The sequence below is a fragment of the Petaurus breviceps genome, unplaced genomic scaffold (assembly GCF_028583685.1).
Source record: "Petaurus breviceps papuanus isolate PSGF00001 unplaced genomic scaffold, PetGlider_PUasm1.0 90459, whole genome shotgun sequence".
Lineage (NCBI taxonomy): Eukaryota > Metazoa > Chordata > Mammalia > Diprotodontia > Petauridae > Petaurus > Petaurus breviceps.
In genome coordinates, this window is record NW_027187259.1 from 667,314 (window position 1) to 688,510 (window position 21,197).

Here is a 21,197-nt window from a genome sequence, read left to right on the forward strand (position 1 = left end):
TGGAGTGGGGGGGGGATGGGGGGCTGCAGACAAACCCTGCCGAGGTGCCGGGGGCGATGGCCACAGCTGGGCCTGGCAGCCAGAGGACCCTCGCCCTCTTTTCCCTTTTGCCCGCGGGCGCGGAGCCTACCAGCTGCGCGCCTCGCTCGCACCTACCAGAGCATCCTTTGGCCCGCTCTTGGGAGATGCCATCTTAGCCGGCTCCATGGTACTCGACAGCTAGACTTCCGGTGCCGGGCAACGGGAGCTCTCTCTTTATATAGGCCCCGCCCCTGGCTTGTTGGCGGAGGAGGGACGGGGGCGGGACCAAGAGGGGAGGACCGTGATTTTGTGGGTTCCGCGCGGTGGCGCTGTGGAAGCCGTCGGAAGGGAGTGGGGGGGGGGGGCTCTATCTCAGGGGCGGCGGCGCTTCTTTCCCCTAACGTGAGTTCTTTGAAAGCAAAGAGGAGCCCCCAAAACTGACTGGGGAAAACGGAGGAGGAGGAGGAGGAGGAGGAAGAGGAGGAGGAGGAGATGGAGATGGAGGAGGAGATGGAGATGGAGGAGGAGATGGAGGTGGAGGAGGAGGAGGAGATGGAGATGGAGGAGGAGGAGGAGGAGGAGATGGAGGAGATGGAGGAAGTGAACGTGTCATTGGGGGCCCTGCCCGCTTCCCCTCCTCCCGCCCCCCACCAGTCAGACAGCATGGTGCGTACCGGCGGCCCTCGAGCCCAGCGGCCCCGGGTCCCCCACCTCTGTTTTACCACAGGGGCTTTGGCTGGTCTTTGGGTTGGGGTCGCATCTGTCACCCAGCCCGGGGCGGGGGACGGCAGGGGAGAGGATGCTGGTGGGAAGGGGCACTGGCGGGCTTGCGCTCCCCAGGGCGGGGTGTGTCCCGGGGGTGGGGAACGAAGCCAGCTAGCTAGCTACCTTGTATGCGACAAGGCGTCATAACCCAGACTGACTGCGAAGCTCCCGAAATCATGGCGCACTTTTCCATAAACGCCATCCTTGCAAGCAAAATCTGCACAAGTTCCTGACACATGTCAGATGTGAAACAGCTGCCCCCTCAATGGGGGCGGGCTCTTTGGAAATCCAGTACACCTTTTCTACTACAGTGCAGCTTGGCCATTCGGAATTAAGCATTCATCTTTTATGTCTCTTCTCAATTTTCTCCTGGTTTTAAAAATCAGTATCTCTTCATCTTGTTTGATCTACACCCCCAGCTTCCATTTTATCTGTAGCTTTATAGAGATAGAGACATAGTACGCCAAAAGTCTTAGTGCGTATTACAGCTCGTGACTGTATCAGGACCTGGGGACACTCACTGTAGCTAAACCAAGCAAACCAAAATGACAAAACAACAACTCAGGAAATCTAAAAGAACAGGTGTATTGCTTGATGACTCTTGTTTACCTTAATCACATATGTAGTAAAGGTCAATGGCTTTATGTGATAGGATTGTGACAGCATAAATAGACCTCATAGATCTTTATGCAAAGTGTCCCACAAGTCTTCATACAGGAAAAAAACCCAACCAAATAACCCCCAAACTAAAAACTATACTAAGTCATTTGGGATAATAAGTAAGTGTATAATAAGTAAGTGAACTTGAAATCATTCATCAACTGTCATAGTCTTGCCAGGTGTAGGTCTGTTTGGTTAAATCTAAGGAGAGAAATTTCAGCACATTTGTAGATAATTGTCAAAATGGTTAGTAGTCTATGATTTGTAGTCCATCAACACATTATTAAGAACTGTCTAGTTACAGACATTAGACTAAGCACTAGGGTTACAAAGAAAGGCAAAAACAATTCCTGCCTACCAGGGAACTTGCATTCTGATGAGAAAGACAACATAAAAATAATTAGGTACCTATAATATGTAGAGAATAGGTGCTTTTCTACCCCCATCATCTCTTCTCTATATTTGGCATTCACCACTTCCTCCCATAACCTTAATACACATAAGGCAATGTCAAATAGGGAGAGATGTCACAAAAGTTGGGAGAGAATAGTTCTGTCTTCCTTTCTAGCCACTTTGTTCTTGATTTTCTCAAACTTCCACTTGCAAAAGCTGTTGCGGGTGACAAATTGTACGGACAACAGTGGCAAAATAAAGAAGTTTAAGTTTGCTCTAGTGTTCCCCAGACTTAAGGAAGTGAAGGCAGCATGTATGTTACCAAAGTGGGTGTCATTTTCTCATCCTGAGTACCATTGTTTCCTCCAGAATAGTTGGGTGCTAAGAATGAACAAAAGAAAAAGCATTTATTAAGCCTTGCTAGGTGCCAAACATTTGGGGGGAGGAGGTACAGAAGCTAGGGCTGTTCCTGACATCCAAGTGTCTATATTCTAATGGGGAAAACAACACATAAGAAATCAGTGATGCCAAGGAGAGGTACTTTGGTGTGAAAGTTTATAGACTGATATACACCATCAGGGAATAATGTCAAAGTTGATTTAATCGTGGTTCTAGAACTGGGAGTGGAGAGGAGGGGTGAAGGGGGTGAAGCATGAAATAGTGTTCCAATATAAGCATTTGCTTGCTATACTATCTACTAAGTGACATAAATGGTAATATACCAACCTTCAACTTCCAGTTGTCTTAATCGATCCTTGACACCATTTCTTTGGCATAAATGGTTGCTCAGTCTTGTACTGGAGAATTTCTAAGGTGACCAAGCAGACAGGGTGAGAGTGGTGGAAAAAACACCATATTGGAAGTCTAAAGCTCTAGATTCCCATTTGGCCTCTGATACTTATTAGCTGTTGTGACCTTAGGGAAATTGATTCTCTTAGTTTCTTCAGTAAAATGAAGGTATAGGGCTCAATGGTCTCTGATTTCTTGGCTCAAGATGTGTAATTCTATAACTAGTATCTCTAAAGCCCTATTCCCTCTTTGATCCTAACATTCAATTCAATTAAACAAATATTTACTAGGTGCCTACTACAAAGAGTAGTACTGAACAGTAACCTGCAAGACAAGGGGCACTGGATCAAAAGCCAGCCTCAAAATCATTAAGACTTGGGTTCAGGTCATACCTGTAATACTAATTGTGAGAACCTGGACAAATCATTTAACCTCTTAACCTCTTGCCTTGGACAACTCCCTAGGATGAAAACATACAGCAGTTGCTTTGGTAGGCTTTTCCTCCCTGGATGAAATTATAAGTCCAGACCAAAAAAATGTGATTTGCAACAACAGTCCTGTAATTATGTAAGAAATAAATATGAATAAAGCGAATTATTTAAAAAACCCAAACAAATAATAGTTCCGTTTCACTTTTGTCTCACAGCTGATCAAGTAGTATTGATGGAAGATCTTACCACTTTCAGAAAAGGGAGGAAGAAGGAAGACTGAACCTGAGATGATGCTGGAGGAACTTAAGTAATGAGACAGCCAGCAACTAGGTAAGTGTTTCCAGATAACACAAACTCTGAAGCCATTTTCGCTACAGTTAACCTTTTGTCATGGGTTGGCTACTTATGAGATTGGTTTACTTGTTATTTCTATGTCTGACAAGTTGAAAAAAAGCATCACAATGAATTCTGAGCTGTTCTGAGGAGCTCTAGATACACTTGGCAGCCTATAAAACATCAAACTATTTAGTTTGAACTAGAGAAAACCGGGAATGCTAGAAGATGACATTAAAAGGAGATCAAAGCCCAAATGGCACTTATAACTAATTTACTTAAAGACTAGGAATCTGTGTCCACACCCATCTAGGTGCCAATACACTGTTAAAACACTCACCTTGATTCAACAATTTTGTCCATGCCCTCCTTTGGAATCACAGAGAAGTAACAGACTTTTTTTGTTGTTGGCTACTGGATTGGCCACCACATTCTAGTTAACATTTTAGCGTTCTGTAGTGTAAAACATGCTAAATTTGAATTCAAAGCCTGGTAAAGCTGTTCACTAGGTATACAGCCCACAAATTAGGTAGCCCCAATTTCCTCATCTGGAAGGTGTGGATTTGTACCATTTGTACATCTATGGCATTTGTACCATCTATGGCATAAGAATTGTTTTCTAAAGAAAAGTATTTTATTGGGGCAGTTAGGTGGCACAGTGAATAGAGCACTGGCCCTGGAGTCAGGAGGATCTGAGTTCAAATTCAGCCCCAGACACTTAAGACAAAAACTAGCCATGTGATCTTGGGCAAGTCACTTAACCCCAATTGCCCTACCTTCCCCCTCCAAAAAGCAAAAAAAAGAAAAGTATTTTATAGCCATTAGAGCCCTAGAACATTGTGAGTTATTGTGGTTATAGAGAGAATACCATATTTGATGTTGGAGGAACTGAATTAGTATTAGAATCTGAATTAGAATCCCAGATCTGCTATGTGTTCCTACCTTGCCTTGTCATTTAACCACCCTGGGCCTAGTTTTAGGGAATGGCTTTTGGTCTCATATTCCTATTATTTTACTATATATCCTGGAAGTCAGGCCTTTATCAGAGATATTTGATGTAAATTTTTTTTTACTAATCTGCTTAGTTTACCTTCTTCTACTAGTTGTGTCAATTTTATTTCTACAAAATCTTTTAAAATTTCATGTCATTAAAATTATTTGGCTTCTCTTTTGTCACTGTTTCCATACCTTGTTTGACCAAGAATTTTCATGCCAGAATGACTGAACAAATTGTGGTATAATTATTGCGGTCGTAAGTAATGACAAAAGACATGAATTCAGGGAGAAGACCTGAGAAGACTGGTCTGAACTTACTCAGAGCAGAGTGAGCAGAATTAGGAAAACGATTTCCATAGTAACAATATCATTATAAATTAAAAAAAAAAAACCTTTGAAAGGCTTATTGAATCTGGTCAGTGTAGTGAGTCACTAGAATTCCAGCGGACCAATGATGAGGTGTGCTGGCCACCTCCTGGTGCAGAGGTCATGCACTCGAGGTGTAGACTGAGACCTAGGGTTTTGGACATCGCCAAATGTGAGCCTTTGCTTTGCTTAATTGTGCCTCTTGGTTACAAGGGTCTCATTTTTGTTTTTGTTGGGGAAAGGGATTTGGTGGGAGAGGATAATGAATGATAATGTTACTGGTGGGTGTAGCAGCAAGCACCCCAAGCGCGTTCTCAGGGTTTGCAGCTACCACAGGTTCTTGGATCTGCTTTGTTAAAGGAAAGCAACTCAAAATGGGTTAACAAGCTTACTTTAATCAGTCAGACATATATCGTTTACCTTATTCAGGAGAAAAGGTCAGCACCCTAAACCTCAAAGTATACAGGCATAATTATCAAGACAGAAACATCAAGTAGACAGATTTCCAAACTGTCCAACCATTACATCCATACCCAGTCAACATCTGGGTTTCCACATTCTGGGTTTTTCAAAGCCGGGGGACTCTCAATAACGGCTTCCCAGAATTCAGATCAAATCACAGAACACTTCTCAAAGTGAGTCCCAAAACAAAGCTACACATCAGGGCTTATATAGCCTTCTCCTGGCTCAGAGAATGTAACAACCTTATTGACCCACTGGCCAATCAAAAAGTATCTACTGAAAAACAAGCCTCCCACCCCAGGCTCCAGGTGCACGTTAGCCTAGGGGCAGGGAAGATCTTTAAATCTGCATTTCCATTACAGTGGGAAAAAAAGGAAAGAGATAAAAGAGGATATTGAAGCCTTTTGGAAAATTACACAGAAGAGAAGGAAGTTCAGAAGGCGAAGGTGAAACAGACAAGCAGGATAGCTTGAAAATAACATGTTGAATTTATTATATAGAGATTTGTGGTTTTGCGTATTATCCTCTTTTTCTGGTCTACTTTTTAAAAAATTTATTAAAAAAAAAGACACATTCTTCCCCTAGTCCTAGCTGTGAAAGGTACCTGATGCTGTTTTCTTCAATTTTTAAAAAATTGTATGGCCTTTCATGTTCAGGTCATGTATCCATTTGGAATTTCTTATGGCATATGGTGTAAGCGGTTGGTCTCAACCAAATTTCATTCAAACTGCTTTTCAGCTTTCTTATCAGTTCTTATTAAATATTTATTAAAATTTATTTATTAAAAGTTCCCCAAGTAATTTGTGGTATAATTATTATGGTTGTAAGTAATGACAAAAGACATGAATTCAGGGAGAAGACCTGAGAAGACTGGTCTGAACTTACTCAGAGCAGAGTGAGCAGAATTAGGAAAACGATTTCCATAGTAACAACATCATTATATTAAAAAAAAAAACCTTTGAAAGGCTTTCAAAAATTTACATTTTGGAGTTTATTGAATACTGGGTTACATGGAACTCAGTTATTTATGATTATTCATTATCTGGTGGTCTGTCACACTGATCTGCTTTTTTTTTTTTTTGCTCTTTGGAGAGGGGAAGGTAGGGTAATTGGGGTTAATTGACTTGCCCAAGGTCACACAGATAGTTTTTAGTGTCTGAGGCTGGATTTGAACTCAGGTCCTCCTGACTCCAGAGCCAGTGCTCTAATCACTGTGCCACCTAGCCGCCCCTGCTTTTTTTTTTCACCAGTGCCAAATAGTTTTTTTTTAAATGTTCCAAGGACCTTTATAAAGCCACAAGCTGTTAACCACCAAAGAATAAATTTTTTCTTTTGAATTTTTTTTAATTAGGAACTTAACAAATATGAACACTTGTATATCTAAAGAACAGGAGAAAGAAACTAAGATTGTACATGAAACTGTGAATTTCTGTGATGTATAGCATATTTTTAAAATTATATTTTAAATTTAACACAGACTTATTTAACCAAGACTTTTCTCCTTTTCTATGCCCCCTTTTATTCTTTTTTCTTTTCTCTACTATGTCTTTTAACATTTCATTGTTCCTCCTTTTTTTCTTCCTTTTTTAATCATATCATTACTACTGCCCACTGACTTTCCTCCCCCATAACCTCCTCACCTCCTGTCTGCCCCCCAGTAAGTCTTTCCTTGTAAGAAATAAGTATAGTAAAGCAAAATAAGCCTGCACATTGGCCATGTCCAAAAATATGTGTCTCATTTTGTAGCTTTTACCTTTCTGCTATGATATGGGAGACATGCTTCATCATCCATGTAAAGGTGTCATTGCATTGGCCAGAGTTAGTCTTTCAATGTTGCTTTCCTTTATATTATTGTGGTTATTGTATATATTGTTCTCCCAGTTCTCACTTCATTCTGTGTCAGCTCATACACATCTTCCTAGGTTTCTCTATAGCCACATATCCCATAATTTGTCCAGCCATTTTCCAATTAATGTTTCTAGGTCTTTTCTACAATTACAGTGCCTCTATAAAAGTATATTAAAAAAGTGTATATAGTATATATGTATTTATGTGTGTATATACACATACATAGGTATGTACTTTCCCTTTATCTTTGACTTCTTGGAGGTATATACCTAGTAGTATTATAGTGTTATCACTGGGTCAAAGGATATGTACAATCTATTGACTTTTTGGGTATAGTTTCAAATTTCTTTCCAGAAAGGTTCTATTAGTTCACATCTCCACTAGCAATGCATGCCTTAGTGTCTTCCCACAGCCCCTCCAACAGTTGTCAGTTTCCTTTTTTATTATCTTTGCTGATCTGTTGGGTGTGAGGTAGAACTTTACAGTTATTTTAATATTGACCTGCAATTTTCTTTCCATGTTTTATCTTTCCCTGGTTTAGTTATTAAGATTATTGTTATCTCATAAAAGGATTCTGGTAGGGTGCTTTCTCAAGTTTTTGAGAGTAATTTGTGAAATAATGGGTACTAATTGTTCTTTAAACGTTTGATAGAATTCTCCTGTGAATCTATCAGAATCAGGAGTTTTTTCTTTGGTAGTTTCTTTATAGCTATATCTATTTCCTTTTCTGAGATTAAATTATTTAAGCTCTTTATCTGCTCTTCTGATAGTTGGAGTATTTTATATTTTTAAAGGTATTCCTCTATTTCTTTAGTGCATAATATATTTTGAGCATTATTTTGGGATTTTTACTGATTTTCCTGTGATTTTACCTTACTTATTTACTATTTTATTGATTTGATTTTCTATTCTTTTCTTTTTAGTCAGATTAGCTAGCAGTTTATCAATTTTATTAGTCTTTTCAAACAACCATTTTTAAGTTTCATTTATCATTTCTATTTTTTGTTTCTGATTTATCCATTTCCTCTCTAATTTTTAATATCTCCTCTTTTGTTTTTATTTTGTTATTTATTTATTTTTTGATTTTCTAATTTTAAAAATGAATAGTTCATTATTCTTTGTTTTTGTGTTTTGTTAATGTATGATTATAAGGACAGGATTTCCTCCTTTAAGAACTGCTTTAGCTGCATCTCAGAAATTTTGGTATGTTGGTTTATCATTATCATTTTCTTTTACATAGTTATTAATTGTTTCTATGATTTGTTCTTTGACCTATTTATTGTTTAAGATTTCATTATTAAGTCTCCATTTGGTCTGTATCTTTTGTTGGGGTTCCTCAACCAAATTCTGTTTTTATTTTGTTATGGTCTAGAAAGTATTAACTCTTTCTACTTTTTTACATTTGTTTGCAATATCTTTATGCCCTAGTGGATATCAGTTTTTCTAAAAGTTCTTTGTGGTGCTAAGAAATATGTATATTCTTTTGCTGTCCCATTTTGAAGATTTCACAAGTCTTTTAACTCTAGTTTCTCCAGAATTTGTTCATTTCCATATTTTCCCTTTTGTTTATCTTTGTTAGACTTTTTTTTTTTTGAGGGGGGAAGGCAGGGCAGTTGGGGTTAAGTGACTTGCCCAAGGTCACACGGCTAGTAAGTGTTAAGTGTCTGAGGCCGAATTTGAACTCAGGTCCTCCTGACTTCAGGGCTGGTGCTCTATTATTCACTGTGCCACCTAGTCACCCTCAGACTTTTTTATACAGAACTGAAGGAGGGATATTGAAATCTCTTGACACTATTGTATTACTATCCATGTCTTCTTGAAGCTCAGATAATGTTTCTTTTTTAATTTGAATGCTAAGGCATTTGGAACATATAAGTTTAATACTGATATTGGTTTATTGTCTATAGTTCCTTTCAGCATAATATAGTTTCTTGTTTATCCTTTTTTCTTTTTTGAATGTTTGTTTTTGCTTTGTCTGATAGCATTATGGCAACTCCTGCTTTTTTGGATTCAGTCGATGCATAGTAAAGTTGTTCCCATCCCCTCAGTTTTATCTTGTATATTTGTTTTTTTAAATGTGTTTCTTGCAAGCTAACAGATTGTGGGGTTTTGTTTTCTTTTCCAATCTGTCACTCTTTTTCATTTTATTGGATTGTTTAATCCATTCAATTTAAAGTTATAAGAGTTAGATTTATGTTTTCCTCCATCTGTCTCTAAATTCTTTTCAAGTTATAATTTTTCCCCTCTTCTGCTGTAAACACAGTGTTACTTATGTTCCTTCAGTTACTTTATTTTAATCTTTTTTTTTAAGTTGGCCCTGTTCCCACTGGCTCTCTTCCCCGTCTTCTTGTTTGTTACTCCCCCCCCCCTTTTTAGACTTCTGTTTATCAATTCCTTTTTCTCTGCTACTTTTTCTCTGATTATATAATCCTTCACCCCTTTTTTCCATTTAGTCAAGCAATTTCCCCTTTCCTCTCCCCTTCAACTAGTCCTATTCATCAATTTTTTAAATGTCATTTTCTACCCCTTTTTAGAAATTTCTCTCATTCTCTTCATCATCTGCTCTTTCTGTCTCCTCTAGACCTTTATTCTCTGATTCATGACTCCTGTAATCATCTTGTCTCTTCTTTTTTCTCTGTATTTCTCATGAATCAAAACTTCTAAGGTATCCATTCTAGGCTCTTTCCTCTGGGCGCTTCATGCCACTGCCTTGGAAAGCTTGCCCCATGGATTCTCCTTTTCCATTGGAACTCACTCCTAGAACAGTGCCAGTTATTGCAGGTGTCAGAGAGGCCACTGCCCCTGGTAGGGCTGCTTCCCCTAAACATCCTTGATGTAATCCACCACTGATCTATATCCTCCTCCGTTGACCCCTTTTTTTCTACATTTGCCTGGAAATTTCCTCTCTGTGTTTTTGCTCTCCTACTCCTCCAGGTACCAGTTGTCCCCAGGGGTTCCAGCTCCTCACTTTCCAATGTAGGACAAGTAGACTTTTCAAGCACCTAATCCCCTAGGCCTCGTTCAGTGTAAGGTCCTTATCTCCCTTCAATGAGATCACTCTTTATCTATAGGAGCATTTATCAGTGTAACTTCTTCCCCCTTCCAAAGTAAGGGCCCCTTTCTTTCCCCTCCCTTTTCAGTCTTTCCCTCCTCCTCTTCAACCATTCTCCTGTAGGCTTTTCTCTTTTTGAGACCACAGAGATCATTGTCCCTCATTGGTAACCCTTGATTTCACCCTTGTATATCACATGCACCTCTCTAGTCTCTTGCTCCCCTCCCCCACTTTTATGTACCCTCCCATACTGTAATGTAGTCCCACAAAAAAGCATTGATTCATCTGTAGGTAGTGCGTCACTAGGTCCTGTTCACACTGCCCTCATCTGCCTCTTCACTGTTATCTCTACCATATTTTTGTCTTCACTTTTATCTCCTTGTGTACATTTCGAAAGAAGTCTCTGTTGGTTTCTCTTGTCATTCTGTTGCAGTTGCTGTCCTTGCATGTTGAATTTATCCACCCCTCCTGAATTTCTGTTATTTGAAGGGTTTGAGAAAATAATCTTTTCAGTTGTGTTTTTTTTTTCTAAAAAATTTTCAATTTTTTTAAAATTGAGTATCTGTCTTTTTTTCCTTTATAGTGAAGCTCAGATTTGCAGGACAGGTCACCCCAGGCTGCATCCTGAGCTCTGTTACCCTTCAGAACAAATTATTCAATTCCTTTTTGCCTTTTCTAGTGGGTACAGAATAATCTTAAGTTTTCTGAATGTCCTTTACTTTGTATTTGAAGGTCTTTCTCCTGATGACTTACAGAACTTGTTGTTCCTGGACTGAATTGTTAAATTTAATCACTATGTGCTTTCGATTTTGTAGCGTTGGGGTTTTTTTCTGGAGATAATTTGTGAATTCTTTGGTGTTTCATTTTCTGGGCAGTCCTCTTTTATGATGTCCTTCATTATGGTGTTAAGGGTTTGTTTTTTTGTCCTGTCACATGCTTCTGGGAGAACTATGATCCTTGGGTTCTCTCTGTGTATCTTATCTTTAGGATCAGTATGTTTTTTCTTGTATAATGAGTATATTTTTTTGAATTTTATTTTTTGCTTTTATTCTTGATTGTTCTTCACTTCTGTGTTTTTGAATTCCCAATATATTGTCCTCTCTTTTGTTTCTTTGGTGAGATTGGCCATTGCAGATTCCAGTTTTTCTATTCTGCTCATTATCTTTACTGTGTAGTATTTTGACTGTGTGTACTCTCATAATTTCCATTTTCTTTTGGTCAGCATTCATTGACTTGAGGGTCCATCATTTCTTCCCAACTGTTCATTAGAAAATCCAATGAACTCTACTATGTGGTTGCAATGAATAATCTTGATAGAGCACCCTCGGCATTCTCTGTAAATAGGCAAGGAAAGGTTAATCTTCTGTTAGTTAGTTACCTGTAAGTCCCTTGTGAGGCTTCTCTGTCTCCTTATCAAAGGTCTTGAAAGCACAGCTGAGCACAATAATGTGTCTGATTTCTGTCATAGTTCTTGTGATTCAAAGCTTTGGTTAGTAAGCAAGCTTCTCTCTCAACTGAGAGATATACTGAGTGTGAGATACTACAAGTCGGCAGTAGGCATGATTCTTCCCCAAAAGCGAGCAAGTATATTATAAGGATTGTCTCATCCTTCCTGATAGAATTCACTGCACAGACAAGACATGGCCTACGTAGACTCTGCTCAGGTTTGGGTTTCTTTCTCAGCTATCAAACATTCTCAATGTGTTGAGCAGTGTATGGTTAAAATGTTTAGGCTGGGAATCTCCTTGTGGATGATAAGGGAGTAATTCTAAACTTTTTGAAGCCTTCCATGACCAATATTTCCTTGAGTAGTTTGCTCTCAAGGTCACCTTGATCAGAGTGGATCCTGGCAGGAATCTATATACTGAAAAAATACTTTTCCCACAATACTTGGCAACCATAGATACTTTCTAGTTTTTGGTTGAGTATGTTTATACATACTTGGTGAAATGGTCAGTCCCACTAAAATGTGACCCATAGTTTTGCTCTCTCCTGCCAGAGAAAGTCAATGTAGTCAACTTCCAAAAGCTTGTTGGTACTTATTCTGCAAATATGTAACATGAGTTGGTAATTTTTTTTGTACACATCAGACAGAAATTTCACACTTGTTGACACCCTTAGCAATTTTGGGCCAGTAAAAATCTACCAACTCTAGGGGTCTTTCTTGGACCCATATGCCAAATCATGAGTTAAGGTATTTATGGCTATTGGACAGTCTGCTCTGGGTAGCACTAGACTCCTTCTGTTTCACTTTGTGGACTTGTTCTCTGTCGGATACAATACTTCATCATACAGCTCCGATTTCTGCCAGTATCTCGGGACTTATGTACCTTCTGCTGACTGGAATCCAAGGTGTTTGAATTATTGCCTTGTTTTTTGCTTTTATCACTTTTCTTAGTCTTTAGTCAGCTGTTTGTTCTCACTGCCAGTCATCTACTAGTAGTTGTGGCATTCTAGACAACATATCTGCATCTATATTCACAGGTTTTACCTGGAGGGTATGCTGAATTCTTAACTGACCAGTTCTCCTACCTGTCTCTGGCAAGCAGTATCTAACTTAGCATTGTTCAAAATAGAAATCAGTGAACTACAGTAATTAATCCATACTTGAACTTTTGAGGGCAGTCTCTCTCTTTCTTTCTCTCTCTCTCTCTCTCTCTCTCTCTCTCTCTCTCTCTCTCTCTCTCTCCCTTTCACTCTTCTTTAAGTTTCTCAGTGGTAGCCCTCTTCGAAGTCAAGAAGTCAAATTTGTGGACAGAGTAATGAGATTCACTGTCAGTCTTCTCTCTTCGGTGACCATCGGTCTCTTGGCACAGAACTGCTTTCCAGCTCTTCTAAGCTGCCAATACTGGCAAATTAGTCAGATGGTTGATTATGTTCTTGAAGTTTTTGGCACATTTCTTTGTCCATCTGTCTCCTTAAAGTTTGTAGGTTTTAAGACCTAAGTTTTGCCTTTCTGGTTCTTGGTCTCTTCTATTACATTATGTATATATGAGTGAGGTCATTGAGTGGTTTAGCAATAGCAGCATGGTTCTTGACAAATGGGAAAGTGCCACCATATCCCAGGAAAGTTTCCAAGTCTCTAAAATTTTGTGGACATGGCCATGTCAGAATGGGTTCTACCTTTTTTGCCTCAGTGCTCACACCTTGTTGGGCCAGGATGGGGCCCACATGCTTAACAGAAGCTCTGCAAGTTTGGCAGATTGACAGCTACAGACCAGCTTCCTCCAGCTGATCCAACCCTTTCAATTCAATTTCTTCTCCTGTTTGTTCCTATACTGCCTTACTGAAGATCATATAGTCATTCAGGTACAATAACACTTCCAGGTAGTTCATATCCCCAGCTACTTTCTCCATCACCTTTTGGAAGGTAGTGCCTCAGAGATACCTTTGGGCATTTGTCCTCCCTAGACATAGGAATCTGGTAGTAACCACTGCCTAGCATATTATCCAGTGAATCTTATGCCCATGGCATAGTGTACTGGTCCCCTTTAATTCTTTTGTTCATAGTCTACACATCTACATATATCTATATCTTTCTTTTTATCTCAGGTACCATCACTATAGGTGATGCATAAAGGCTGCTGGATTCTGCGATGATGCCCTTGACTAGTATTTCTTTGAGACTGGTTTTTGAGGTCTTCACACATAGATAGAAGATTTCTCCAGTTTTTTCCTGAATGATTAGGAATTAATAGCTGGCTTCTGTGGGTTCCACCTTATCCCTCTCCTGCAATGAGAACACACAACTTCCTGCTGAATTTCAAAATCAATTTGTCTTTCTACTCTTATGGTACTGAGTAGTCCTTAAAGCCGAATAATTAAGGATCCACTTCTTGCCTCTAACCTCTTGTGGTCCTCTGCACAGTCTGCATGTATGGCCAGAGTGTGCAGGTATCGAGTCACAGCGTGTTATTTGCAAGATCCTGCTAGAATTATGAAAAGACTAGAATTAGTGTCAGTCAGTGGTGATACTTCAGTGAGTGTTGGAGGGCCTATACACACCAGAGCCATGGTGTCCACTTTGTCGTTGACATCAAAACTTTCCTTTGGAAATCTCTGCTTACCTTGATGTATTCCAATATGGATAGTCTTTTTTTTAAAATAAGCATTGGGGTTAAGTAACTTGCTCAAGGTTACACGACCAGGTGTTTCTGGGTGGGTGCTAAGTGTCTGAGCCTGGATTCGATCCCGAGGTCATCCCGACACTGGGGCCGGTGCTCTTACTCTCTGTGCTACCTGGCCGCCCCCTAACATGGATAGTCTTTATCACTCATACCAACAAGTCCAAGCTGTGTATTTTCCTCAAATGGCTGAGATAAAAATATTAGAGAATTATAGTGTCTTGAGATACACTATTCAGCCCAGCATTGCAGTCCAACATGGTTATTTTTTTGATGTAAAAACAAAAATCAATACTCTTTTTTTTTATTCTGTCTTTATTCATGATGTACACCTTGTCCAAATACCTTTCTTCCCTCTTCCACTCATTCCCATTCTTTTTTTGCCTTTCTAATAGTATTTTACTTTTTCTAATCACATATAAAGATAATTTTTGACATTCTTTCTTTATGAAATTTTGAGTTCCAGATTATCTCCCTCTCCTCCTTCCTCCCTAATACAGTAAACAATTTGATACAGGTTATATACAACATGCTTAATTTTTACAATCTTTACATCTTTAATAAGATCTTCTGAGTCCAGTTGGAATTGAGGATGAGGTCACTATGAATGACCTCAGGGCCTACCTACCATGACCTCCTCTGGCCATGATTCAGTTTGCTGAAAACTGGAAAAGAAGGCATAGTTTTTAATATAAACAACTCAGCATTTCTGTCACTAGTACAATTAGTGTGAATTTCCCTCCAATCTACAATTCTAATAGAACGAATCTTTTACTCCATTGATTACTCCATTGAATACCAAGGTGTTCTTGTGTCAGGCTTTCATGCCCTCATTCCCTTTGTCCTCTACCTCTTCATGGAGAAAGTTTTGCTCATGTCTCTTACCTGATTGTCTCTGGGAAGGTACCTGTAGCTCTATACTTTCCCTTTGCTTTGCCTCAATGGCCAGCATTTGAGAAGGTGATCCTGAGCCAGTTGAGACTGAGCCCTTCATAAAAACTTAGTCCCTTAGGTTAAGGAGTATCTATCACACTATCAGGGATGGGGACCCTGTGGCCTTGAGGCCACACCTGACCCTCTAGGTCCTCAAGAGTGGCACTTTGATTGAATCCAAACTTGGATTTTTTTTCCATTTGCATTGTTGTAGTTATTGTATATGTCATTTTTTTGGTTTTTCACTCTGCATTAGATCTTGATTCCACCTTATACAGAAGCATTTCCCAGTCTCCCTTAAAGCTAGTGCCTTCCACCAGTGAACTATTCCCAATTATCCTGGATGCATTATTCTTGTACCTAGACATGTTGTCTTTTTCATTAGACCGTGAGCTCCTTGACAGCAGAGGCTGGTTTTTGATTTTCTTTGTATCCTCAGTGTTTAACGCACAAATACTTGTCAACTGACCGACTACTTCCCCATATTAATATTTGTCATTTCTTACAGCACAATAATATTCTATTACGTGCATGTACCACAATTTGTTTGGCCATTCCCTAATCAAATGGGAATTTGTGTGTATGTGTGTGTATATATGTATGTGTGTGTGTGTGTGGGTGGGGGCCTTTCTTCTTGTCGGTGACCTCTTTGGAGTACAAGCCTCGTAGTGGAATCTCTGGGTCAGAGGGTATGGACATTTCAATCACTTTTTTGCATATTTCCAAATCTCCCCATAACTGGGAAAGGCATATGATATGCTTCTCTTCCAATTTTTTAATGGTATGAGCTTTAATATTAAGGTTATGAATCCCTTTAGAAATATTGTGGAATATAGTGTAAGGTGTTAGACTAAGCCCAATGTCTGCCAGACTTAAAAGAGGGAATTTTTTTCTGGTCATGTGTTTTCTGCTTTATCAAACACTGAGTTACTTAATTCCATCCTTTCTATTCTCTCCTAACTAATCTGTTCCATTGACCTACTTTTCAACCGATACCAAATAGTTTTGATGACTACTATTTCATAATATGTTTCAAGGGCTGAAAGTACCATTCCCCCTTCATCTTCATCATTTCCCTTTACATTCTAGACCTTTTGTTCCTTCCAATATATTTTCATATTATTCTACTGAGTTCCATAAAGTATTCTTCATTTTTTTAAAAAGCAATTGGGGTTAAGTAACTTGCTCAAGGTTACACGGCCAGTTATTTTGTGTGGGTGTTAAGTATCTGAGGCCCGGAACCGATCCTGGGTCTCCCAGACTCCCGGGGCTGGTGCTCTTACTCACTGTGCCACCTGGCCACCCCAGTATTCTTCATTTTTATAGCATCAGAAGTGTCAGTTTCCTTTGCTTGTATTGTCATTTTTATTATGGTAGCATGGCCCAGCCGTCAGCATGGAATATTCTTACAGCTATTTAAACAGTTATTTCTTTAAGGAGCACTTGGTAATCAAATCCATTCAGGTATATAGTATTCTTTGGTAGATTGATCAGCAAGTGTTTTCTGCACTTTTAGTTATTTTTAAATGAGATTTACATTTCTAATACTGTCTCTTAGATTTTGTTATTATCTTATAGAGATGCTGTTAATTTTTGTGGGTATAGTCTGTTTCTTGCTACTTTACTGAAGCTATTAATTACTTTGGTTTCTTAGTTTATTCTCTAGGATTTTCTAAGTAAATCATCATGTGATCAGCAAATAGATAATTTTGTCTCTCTTTTGCCTATTTTCATGTCTTTAATGTCTTTCCTTTGCCTTGGTATGGCTAGCATTTCTAGAACCATGTCAGTCAAACGATATCTAGATTCTAGAACTGTGTCTTTTTATGTTTATATTCATACTCTCTCACTGAGCACTGTATTACATAACAAAGGAAAACAGTTAAGCCAATTGACACAGTGACTGTTTGTTGGTGTTTAGAGTATTTGGCGACTATAGTCTTCCCCCCTCCCCTTTTCTCTTCCAAGAGGAGGCAGGTATGTTTTATTGTAGATTATGGAATCCATGTTGGTCATTTTGCTTAATCTGACTTCACTTGTCTTTAGTGTTGTTTTTATAACTGGACCACCTAAAATGGCATTATCCATGTGAGATGTTATAGGGACCTGCTTCTGGGAGATAGGAGGACTGGCAGGGACCTTCTGTGTTGGTCTACAATGTGAGGGAAATGTTTGTATGTTGAAGGAGGGGTATAATGTGGCACATGTTGCATAGATTTACTCTGGCTCCCACTGTCTGAAAGGTTAGGTATATTACATTTCACCCCTTCAGCACAGCTCTCTGGTATTCTTAGAGGGTCAAGGGTCTCTTATCTCTGCCATTGGCTCACATCTCCAGAGATTGTGGTCCCCCCAATTTTTGGACACTAAACACCCTAATTTCCTTTGATCATTTAACTGTCAGATTAGCTTTTACAAAGGAATATTTATTTCAAAGATAAAACAGGAACAAGTATACAAACATATCCCATAACACCTCAGAGATGTAGGTCCCCCTTAGCATTTGTGGAGGGTATAATAGTAATGAAATTTGAAGATGCCTTTGTATTGCTAAGCTAAGAGGTACTTAGCACCTCAAATTAAGCCTCTGTTAAAGAAACAGAAGGTATGAACTCCTGTTTCTGATGTAACAGGAAGGGGCTGAACAGGGAGGAGCTATACCATATTTAAGGAAGACCACAAGCTGGATAGTCAGAACTTCTTGGGATAAGTATCGTGGAGGCAGGGCAGTTACTGCTGGACTGAAGACTGAACTGAAAATTGAGAAAAACTGAGAAGAATGAGAATTGAGAACTGAGACAGAATTTCTTGGAGCAAGCCACATGGAGGCTGGATAAAGTGATTTTGATTTTGAGAATGGAGCTTATGGTGCTGAGGATTTTGGAGGGCCAGCCAGAGCTGCTGAGCATTCCCGAGGGCCAGCTGGAGGTGCCGAGGACTTCCAAGGGCCAACTGGAGCTGCCAAAGACTGAGGAAGCATGACTGTGGTGCCGTATTTTGTACAAATGTTGTTGTGGCTTTGTTAATGTGTATGAGTGTTATCGTGGCCTTGTTAAGCCTTGTGTTGCCAGGAACAGAGACTGTGAAGGATTTGAGATGGACTGGACACTGTGAGCTCCAATGTGGAGTAGAAACTGCATGGAGAGCTGGACAAGGAACTGGGAGCTGTCTGCCTTTGAACCCAGGTGACAGTTTGGTGGATTCAGGTAGGAGCTATCTGCCTCGAGTCAAGATGAAAAGACCTCTCTGTGGATACTGAGTAGTGACTGATGAAATTGTCTGAGTAGTGACTGATGAAATAGGATACTGAATAATGACTGAAGAAATTGTAGAGGTGGATGGCTTTTGTACTTTTCACTACCCCTTAAGAGGGTACTGAGTAGTGACTATTGAAGTTGTAACTTAATTGCACCCTATGGGTGGAGAACTTTGATTTTTGTACCTTGTGACCCTTAAGGACACTTGCTTCCTTAAGGATGATTGAATGATTGAGTTACTAAATGATTGTACTTTGTTTAAAACTATGTGGCCACTTTGGTGAAAACACAATGTTTTGTAACATTGTGAATGCTGTACCTTGATATTATGTGAATGTTTTGCTCTGATTGTTATTGAATAAATAGAGAGTTCGCTATACTATGTAATCAGAACCTTGAAAGCTGTTCACAGCAGCAGTCCTCTGGGAAGCTTCTCATGCTTGTTTTTACAGAGGGGCAAGGGATTAACTTCACAGCTTAACTCCATACCTGAATAGCATCAGTCCCACCAGCTCAACAAATTCCAGTCCAGAGGCTCCTCTGGCCTTGTGCCCTGGGATCCTGGCTTCTCAGGATTTCCTTGCTGGGGCAGGCCTGTAACAGCAGTCCTGGAATCCTGAACTCCAAGTTGCCCTAGGCTCCAGCTCCTGGGTCAGGAACCCCATTCCCTGCACTTAGACCTGAAAAAGACAAATGAAGAAAGGCCAAACCCCAAGTCAATTTCTCAGGGCCATGGGACCTATAAAGAGGGGAAGATGGTCTTTATTCCTGGATGCCTCAGGAAAAAGACAAGAGAACCTGGCCCTGCTGCTTAGAGCATCCAGGCCTAGAAAATCAGCTAGTAGAAAGAGGTTGCTCCCAATCACGTGGTCTGTCAACACAAAATGGCACCTGGGCTCCTGGGCATTCTGGTGCCTCTCATGTGAGTGATGCCGTTTTAAGTGCTTTGGGCCTGTGACAAGTCCCTGTTACATTTTAATTTACTTTATTGGCTTTATATGTCCCCTTTGTGCTGTCTTCTGTGCTGAACTTCCCATCTTCCTCTTCTTGATCTCTATACAGACTGTACCCCATGCCCTTTACCACTTAGAATCCTGAGCTCTATTCAAGGCTTGCCCAGAATCCCCTACTTCTTTCTGGGTGTTGGGTAGTGTTTTCCCCATGACATTTGTATTTACTTATTTGTATGGTAGAATGAAAGTGAGGTAGATTTTGTTTTCCTTGTGGCCTTGCACATAGTAGGCACTTAAAAGTTGATCAATTGATTATATTGTTCTCTTGCTTCTATTTTACTCAATCAGTAAGAATTTAAGTACCTATATTATGTGCTAGGCTGTTTCTTAGACCCTAGGGATACAAAGATAAAGACAAAGCCATACATGCCTTCCAAGAGCTTATATTCTATTAGGGGAGATGTCATAATTATTACAAAGTATACAAAGTTAGATGGTGCATTGGATAGGGCCCTGGACTTGGAGTCAGGAAGACTCATCTTTCTGAGTTCAAATCTGGTCTCAGACACATACTAACTGTGTGACCCTGGGCAAGTCACTTCACCCTGTTTGCTTTAGATTCCTCCTCTGTAAAATGAGTTGGAGAAGGAAATGGCAAACTGCTCCAGTATTTTTGCCAAGAAATCCCCAAATGGGTACACAAAGTTGGACATGACTGAAATGACTCAACAACTACAAAATACAAAATATGAGAGCATTTTGAGAGGGCAACTAATATGGTCGGGATCAAGAAAGTTATCATGGAGGAAGTAGCATTTGAGCTGAGTTTTGGAGGAAACCCGGGATTTGAAGAGGAAGGGGCAAGCAGACTGGTCATCCTAGGCATGGGCGAGAGCCTATAAAGAGGCATAAAGATAAGAGATGAAACATAATGTTTAAGGGACCCAACCAAAAGGCCCCTTGGGCAGATCACAGAGTGTGTGAAAGGGATTAATGAATTATAAGCCTGGAAAAGTCACTTAGAGCCAGGTTGTTATGGGCTTAAAATATGTAATAAAGGAGTTTGTTTGATCCTAGGAGTAAATAGGGAGCCATTGGAATTTATTGAACAGCGGAGTGACATGGCCAGACCATGGGCTACCACTTTGGTAGCTCTGTGGAGAATACATTTGAGAGAAGAGATGCTTGAGACATCACTTCATCCCACCAGTCCTATGTTTTTCTGATTTCCTCATATTTGTCTTTTCTTATGCAGAGTTATATTCCATAACATCCATATGCTAAAATTTGTTTATTCTATTTGTCAATTTATGGGCAACTATTTGTTTCCAGGTTTTTGCTACTACAAAAGTTCTAGTAGTCACTCAGCAAATATTAATTAATGCTTTGTTTGTGCCAGGCATTGTGCTAGGCTTTGATATGAGGCAAAAATAGAAACAGGTCCTGCCCTAAAGGAGCTTACTTTCTATTCGGGGAAACTTGTATAAAGAAAATTAAATACATAATATGTACAAAATGGATACTAAATAATTTGTGGAGTAGATATATGCTACTATAGGGATCAGGATAGATAAAAAAAATTTAGTCTTTATTAATTTGTTTGTTTGCTTTTAGTTTACAAGATTCAGTTCCACAATTCCTTGAGTTTCAGGATAGATTTTTTTTTAAGCAATTGGGGTTAAGTAACTTGCTCAAGGTTACATGGCCAGTTATTTTTGTGTGGGTGCTGAGTATTTGGGGCCAGAACCAATCTTGGGGCCCCTGGTGCCGGGGCCGATGCTCTTACTCACTGCACCACCTGGCCACCCCCAGGA

The 21,197-nt window shown here is 39.7% G+C and overlaps 1 protein-coding gene and 1 long non-coding RNA gene across 2 annotated transcripts in view; one reads left to right on the forward strand and one right to left on the reverse strand.

Annotated features, from left to right (window-relative positions):
• The window catches only part of TAF9B (TATA-box binding protein associated factor 9b), a 13,783-nt gene extending 13,500 nt beyond the window's left edge, over positions 1 to 283 (reverse strand). The window contains exon 1 of the mRNA XM_069062505.1: positions 157 to 283. Coding sequence (XP_068918606.1) covers positions 157 to 207 — 51 coding nt within the window. The 5' untranslated portion in view covers positions 208 to 283. The remainder of the gene's footprint in view (positions 1 to 156) is intronic.
• A 243-nt stretch (positions 284 to 526) lies between these two features.
• Positions 527 to 21,197, forward strand: part of LOC138141714 (uncharacterized) — a 50,380-nt gene continuing 29,709 nt past the window's right edge. Inside the window, exons 1-2 of the long non-coding RNA XR_011163239.1 lie at positions 527 to 687; positions 3,275 to 3,389. This is a non-coding gene — a long non-coding RNA (uncharacterized lncRNA). The remainder of the gene's footprint in view (positions 688 to 3,274; positions 3,390 to 21,197) is intronic.